The sequence below is a fragment of the Egretta garzetta genome, unplaced genomic scaffold (assembly GCF_000687185.1).
Source record: "Egretta garzetta isolate BGI_Z169 unplaced genomic scaffold, ASM68718v1 scaffold59, whole genome shotgun sequence".
Lineage (NCBI taxonomy): Eukaryota > Metazoa > Chordata > Aves > Pelecaniformes > Ardeidae > Egretta > Egretta garzetta.
In genome coordinates, this window is record NW_009267230.1 from 3,452,591 (window position 1) to 3,459,911 (window position 7,321).

Consider the following 7,321-nt stretch of genomic DNA (forward strand, 5'->3'; position numbering starts at 1 on the left):
GTGGTCATGGGAACAAACTGTTTAATTTGAAAGGTTAGAATAACTAACTAGCTAGCATTTCAGCTTTTTGAAAGCTTTTGAATCTTTTTTATTTCTCCAAAGGTGCTGATAGTTTATTGGATGTGAGTTCTGAAGCTGACCAGCAAGATCTACTTCTGTTGATGCAAGCAAAAATTGCTTCTTTGACATTGCACAATAAGGAGCTGCAGGACAAATTACAGGTGGCATATTTTTGTGCTGTTCTAGTGCTCTCTTAATCTGCTAGCAGAACAAAGAGCTGCTTACTGTTTTAAAGAGATGTGCTGTGAAGATAATTTAACGAGCTTGGTGGTGGTAAGATCATGGAAACACTTTGCCCCAAAGGATTAAATCAGTGTTTTGATCTTCTCACTTTTCCCATAAATTACTGAATAACTTTGTTTATTATGATAACCGCATTCTGAAAGATGTTGTTAACAGTTGTGTTAGCAGAATTTTAATTTGCATAGCTTTGATTATTAGCTAATGGAGATCAGCCCAGACTTTCAGAGGAGCTTGGCACTTACTGCCTTCTCTCACTGTAGATGACTAAATGGGAGCAGCTGGGTTTTGAATTTTGCTATAACTTTCTTCCATGGTGCTTTAATTGTCTGCCTCTGTAGGATGTGGGAAGATTTCCTTGCTTACTCTATTCTAAAAAATATAATAATGTACTTGCTTTTATTGTGCAGTTGTTCAGGTTTCTTTTTGCACAGGAAAGAACACCTAAAGAAGTGGATTCAGCTGTAGAACCTCATCATTCAACCCAAACAGAGTCTGAGCAAACAGCAGATAGACAAGATGAGTTCTCGGCTCAGGAGATGAAGTCTATGTTAAATGCCACCCAAATTCAAGAAAAGTTGACAAGCCCCAGTGAAGTAAAAATGAATTACCTCCAGGAAGACTTAAAGGATGTGCAGAGAAAATTAGAGAGTTCTGAAGCCAAAAGAAAGCACATAGAAGCTCAGGTCCAGTCTAGAGTCCCAGAAACAGATCATTTAAATAGCACAGATGTTTCAGAAAATGGTTCTGATCTTAACATGAAGCTCCAAGAAACTCAAAACAGGTATGAGGAAGCTGTGAAAGAGGTTTTGAACGTACAGAGGCAAATGAAGCTGGGTCGTGTTTCCTCTGAAGGTGAAGAAATCAGTTCCGATCTGAGTAGGTTGAAGGTTACATGTGGAGAAGTTGAAACTCTTAAGCAAGAATTGAAGAGAGCATTGGAGGAAAGTGAAAGACAAAAAGAGAAAGTGAGAGAGCTACAGAAAAAGTTTGAAGAAAGAGAGCAGAATGTTGCAAGCAAATTGTCTGTGGAAGAGTGTGAGGAAATGAAAAATTCATATTGTTCCGTTATTGATAACATTAATCAAGAGAAAGCGTTGTTGATTGAGAGGTACAAAGAAGGGCAAGAGGAAATTAAAAGGCTACAGGACAAGTTGACAAATCAGACACGGTTGGAATCTAGTGCTGAAGCTGGAGAAATGAAAGATGCAATGCACAGAATGATAGATGAGCTCAACGGACAACTTAGTGAATTGTCTCAGTTATACAAAGAAGCACAAACAGAGCTTGAAGACTATAGGAAGAGAAAAACTCTAGATGATATAGCTTTGGACTACGTTCCTAGAGATGAACATGAGAAACTGATGCAAGTAACAAATTCTTTGAAATACAAAGCAGAGAATGAGTTATCAGAAATGAAATCCCAGTACACAAAAGTATTAGATGAAGCAGAAGAACTGAAGCAACTGTTAGATGCTCAGAAACAAAACTCTTTGCCAATTACTGAACACCATCAGGTGATGAATACACTCAGAAATACTGTAAAGAAAATGGAGGAAGAAATAAATGAGCTCAAAGGACTGCTTACCAACAAGGAAAGTGAAGTAAGAAACCTACAGAAGGAATTACTGGAAGAAAAAGCTGCAATTAATGAAGCAATGGTAACTAAGGCTGCATATGAAAAGCTCCAGTCATCACTAGAGGGTGAAGTTAGTGTTTTGTCATCCAAACTGAAGGATGTAATCCAAGAGAAGGAACATGTGTCCTTAGATGCTATGCAACTGAGAAATGAAGTTTTGCACTTGAAAGAAGAGAAGGAAGGCATGCATACTCTGCTTGAAGCAAAGGAACGGGAGGTGACTGGTCTGCACCAAAAGTACCATCAAGCTCAAGAAGATCTCCTTGAAATGAAAAGATATTCTGAAAACTCATCAAAACTAGAAGAGGATAAAGATAAAAAGGTTGGTGATTCACTACAGTGGAGGGGTAGTACATGAATTCAGACTGCACATGTTGGCTGGTGTATGGGTGACCTAATAGACAATATTGTGTCAAGTGTCACAGTGTGGAGTAACTTTTGAGTGCATTTGCCCATCTAAAAATTCAGATATCAAAGTCAAAGGAGTTTTCAATATGTTTGACTTCACAGTTGTTTTTTCTCCCCTGTGGAGATACACACTATCTTTCAATTTACCTCTTTTAAGTTCTGTGTAGGTGGGGTTCACACTATTCAGGCAACTGAAGTCAAAGAAGTGGAATTTACAGCAGGAAGGAGATTCCAGAGGAGACAAGAAAAAAAGGATCACAAAGGAGCAAAAATTCATTGTTACGATTTTACTATATCATCTCAACCTTAGCATGACTTGACTATTTTTCCTCTGCAGCTACCATATCTGTCACTACAAATTCCTTTATAAAAAGCTATGTATTTTGCTAGCTGTGAGTAGCTGGCCTATGTTTGGTATGTTTCTGTCTTGTGTTCAACAGCAATGTTTGTAAAAGTGGTAAATGCAATCCTTGTTTGAAAATATTGCTGGCTTTCAGAACAAGGAATATATTTTGAATTGACTGAGCTAGGAGGAGGGATTAAAGAAGCATTGTAACCCTTTGCTTACATGATATTTCTCTTTGGCCATTGAGTTTACATCTTGCTTTTCACCACTTCTTCAATTTAAGTCACAAATAACCCCAAGGTGAGACTCAAAAGAACACAGTATGCCTTGCAGGTTTTAATGAAAACTTGTCTTTTTGCCTCCCTAGATCAATGAAATGTCCAAGGAAGTTACCAAATTAAAAGAAGCATTGAACAGCCTTTCTCAGCTTTCTTACTCGACCAGTGCCCCCAAAAGACAAAGCCAGCAGCTGGAAGCATTACAACAACAAGTGAAGCAGTTGCAAAACCAGCTGACTGTAAGTGGGATAATTTGTAAACCTACCATTATTCACAGTTCTCTAAAGATACGCGTGCCATTCTTCACTCTGTCTTATTTAAAATTGAGCACAGTCAATGAGTACAAGGAAAGGAATTTTCATCCAGTAATTCTATGATTTCTCTGTTTCCCTGAAACATTTAGGAATCTGCAAGTCACGAATTCCTCTTTAGAAGCAGTCTAACTAAAGAAAGCTGTTTTTCCCCAATATATTTCCTCAGATCAATAGTGGAGCAAAATTCCTGTACTTGTAGTGAAAAGTAGTGACCAGACCTCCTGCCGAGACCTTGATTTATGAAAAATATGGCCAGTATGCAGTGGATTTGAACTCATCAGCTGAATTCTCTTTGGTTTTTTAAGCTAAAATAAGTTTGACTTTCTGGAAGAAAATAGTCACTGAAGGTGTGAAGTTTCAAATCAAGCAAGTCCATCTGTTCATAAGGAGCACAGTTTATTCTCTGAAATTCTGAACTGCTTAAAGATTTTTTTTTTCTAAGATTGTATTTGTTTACACATGAAATGTCCAGTCTTCTAAGCTGGGTTGAGACATAATTGCTATTTCCAAGAGCCTGTCTGTCCAAAGGAGCATTTTAATTCACTGTGCGGGGTGAAATGAAGGTACTGCCCACCTTTGTTGGGAGCTCTGGAGTAACTCTGAAAGGAGAATTCCCAGCCTGACACGCTAAATGGCTTACCTGGTGTCTGCTTTCCTACCTTCCCCAGCAGACAGAAAGAAGAGTCAATATGCATATGGGCCAGAAAAATTCCCTTGCAGTGGGGAGAAACAAGTAGGCAGACAGTTAAACACTGCATCCTGTCAGGGGGAAGGCCCAGGCTGGTTCTTATCCCAGTCCACCAAGTCCAAAAGGACTCTTCATATCCCGCTGCTTAAGGACAAGCAAAGTAGCGCAAGGTGCAAAGATATGCAATGCATTAGGAAAGTGGGTAGGATTTAAAACAGGACGGAAGCATTCTTTCCTTCTTGTAGGCTAGCTTTCCTAACAGCTTCACGTTTATTTGGAAAGATGGCTTCTGGGATGTGGCAGTCTGTGATCATGGAAAAGGAGGTTGGCTTTCCTTGTTTGAATGTATAGTAATTAACTGAGGATTTCATGGGTTAAGACCTTTGTAAGCACCTCCTCTTCCCTGGGAAGGCATTAGCTGACAGACGGGTCGCTGACTTCAGCAAAGAGCTCGGTTGCAGTTGAGGGTTGATTTGTCAGAATATTGTTGGCTTTCCTCCATTCTGGTTGCTGATAAGCTCAGAAGTAGAGTATGTGCTTGTTCCACATCTTTGCAGCTCAATGCTTCTTAGAACTGATGCCATCTCACCAGCTTTTTTACTGGGATGGGTAGAATTACAGCATTTCTGTGGACAACCCTTCCGAGCAAATTATGTTTTGGATGTCTAGTGGCACAGTACTATCTGAGCTGGTTTTCTATGCATGCATAGGACTGTGGTTTGTAATTGCCCAGGGCTCTCAGAATCTAGTTGGGGTGTTCTGAATTCAACAGTTCTGAATGCTTGGTGACTTTCTGCTTAACTATTTTCTAGGAAACAAAGAAACAACATCAGGAAATTGTCTCGGTTTACAGGATGCATCTTCTCTATGCTGTGCAGGTATGGTTGCATATTGCCAGTTTACACAGTGTTGGCTTTTTAATGAGAGATATTTCTTCTGCAGACCTAATAAGAACTTTGCATGTTTTATCTTAAGACATCCTACCCAAAAGGTATGGCTGTTCAAGCACAAATTTAACACTGCTTCCTTTGGGGAAATTGATCTGATTACTGTACTGTACAAAACCAGTTTGTAAATCTTTAAGAGTAGAGAGATGCTTGAATTCAATCGTCTTTTCTTCTTTCTCTTCTCGTCTAGGGTCAGATGGATGAAGATGTCCAGAAAGTGCTTAAACAGATTTTATCGATGTGTAAAAGCCAATCACAGAAAAAGTAAACAAAAAAGCCAAGGAAAACTCCCCGTTTTTATTAATCCTGTTATGGGTGTTTATCTAGATTTGCCTTAACATAAGATTTAAAATTGGCAATTTGCTGCTTTTTATGTTATTGTGTTGTTTGTGAGGTGGATTTGTTTGTCTCTACCACTTCCCATGTGCATTTGCATGTGCAGTAACTAAACACATGCCTGCTTTTCGTATCCAAAATGCAAGTATGTTCTTCAGACTTTTTACTTAGACCACTCCATGTCGTGTTTACCCTGAAAATACTTCCTCCAGTAGAGGGAGGTTAATCTAGAGGAGGGCACTCTTGTTGCCTTGGTAAAGGTGAAGTTCTCCATGAGGTCTTCTGTACTGTTTATAAGCTGCATCTTCTTATTGGGGATAAACTTAGTTGCTTGATGTTGTAGCACTTTTGATTCCTGACATTTTGTCATATGCAGTCTTTGGCAGAGCAGAAGTGAGCCTTGCAGCAGTGAGCAGAAGTAGCTATTTGTGGTAAGCCAGAACATCCAACAGCTACACTTCTTAGTGTAATGTTATACAAGATTAACACACCATAAGGTAGCTGTCCCAACCCATCCAATGCACTGAGTACACAAAAATCATACCATGCTTCATAGTTTCCTTAAACTGCCTGGCAGTGGAATTAAACTATTTTGAAAGGTAAAATCATTAGTTTATTGGAGTTCTGTACAAAGCAGTACAGGAACGTCTGTATAAACAACCCTTTATGATAGGTTTAGCTGTCTATGCAAGTGTTGGCCATGAAGCTCAGGAACAAAACCAGAACATATACTTTAGACAAGGGATTCTAGTGAACACAGGATGTTTACAGTGAATGTCAATGCCTCATACTTCCTAACCTCACTTTTTTAAAGATCTTCTCTTCAGTATATTTTTATTGGCCCTCTAACGAATTTTTTTGTAACTAAACCATTTTTTCTACATAATGTTTGCATTAAGCTTATTAACAAATATTTTTAGGTAATCGTGTTTTAGAGTTTCTTTTTATACCCCCAAGTATTCAGTAATAGTGAAGCACAGTGAAGTGTTTTCAGTCTGTAAAAGATCTGTATGGAATGATAGACCTGTCTGTCAGTGTGGTCCAGAGCAGTGAAGTGTAAAATGCGGTTCAGCCTGCTGTTTCAACAAATGTAGAAATGATAGGTAGAGAACAGCAAAAGGTGTCAAAATTTTCTACGTGTTGTTTCTAGAGGCCAGGGGCACCCGTAGAGCCTTTGTCAGCACTTTTAAAGTCAAATAAAAATGCCTGATGTGGTACAGTATGAAACTATGGAAAAAGGTTTCTAAGCACACACTGCACTTGAGGGTACACCCATTCTAACTAGCTTGCAGCTTCACTATGGTATTTGTTTTATTCCTGTTAGTGGATATGTCTCTAATAGAGAAATCTTCCAGAGCTATATAATCTATGAAGTTTATATAGAGTCATAATATGACAAGAGTCAGCAGTGCCTCAGGCTGACTGGACTCATAGTGCACTTAGATAATTCCTAACCCTGGCAAAAATTAAATGGATTTTAAAAGCAAAAAGGAAAATCACACCTTTGCATCAGTTAGACCTTGGTGTTACTTTTCTTGGGTGGTTTAACTAAGGCCTGCTAATTTTGAACAGTATTTTATAGTTAGATGGTTTTGAAAATGCTCCAAAGAAATGTGAAAAGAATTTTGCTGCAGCACTTCGAAATGAACAAGATTTTAAGCATGCTAATGCTGCAAAGTATAAAACTTGATGAACCATTTTGTAGGTTGCCTGATGGATTTAGTCTTCTACTTTGTTTTGGTTTGTATATTTATTACAATTATCTTTGTGGAATATTGAAAATTATATACCACAGCATAGCAAGTTTCTTTATATGTAATTTACAAGGAGTTTCCTTATGCAGCAAATAAACTATTTCCAATTTTTTGCATCTTTGTTCTTTTTGTGCTTTCGCTTTTTCTATTGAGGGAAATCTCACTACACTGTTCTAACGTAGTGCAAATACGTCCTGTATCTCATGTTTAGATAGCTGTCGGATGTACCGGGTTTTCCTCCCTGAAATTGCAGCTTTATTATTAACTTTCTGGATCTGTCAGGTAGAATAGAACCCACTCCAAACCCCATG

General features: G+C 38.5%; 1 protein-coding gene across 1 annotated transcript in view; it reads left to right on the forward strand.

Annotated features, from left to right (window-relative positions):
* Window positions 1-6,963, forward strand: part of RAI14 (retinoic acid induced 14) — a 76,940-nt gene extending 69,977 nt beyond the window's left edge. Inside the window, exons 13-17 of the mRNA XM_035902722.1 lie at window positions 103-221; window positions 735-2,261; window positions 3,061-3,210; window positions 4,786-4,851; window positions 5,111-6,963. Of these exons, the coding sequence (XP_035758615.1) occupies window positions 103-221; window positions 735-2,261; window positions 3,061-3,210; window positions 4,786-4,851; window positions 5,111-5,188 (1,940 nt within the window). The 3' untranslated portion in view covers window positions 5,189-6,963. The remainder of the gene's footprint in view (window positions 1-102; window positions 222-734; window positions 2,262-3,060; window positions 3,211-4,785; window positions 4,852-5,110) is intronic.
* Window positions 6,964-7,321: the final 358 nt, after the last annotated feature.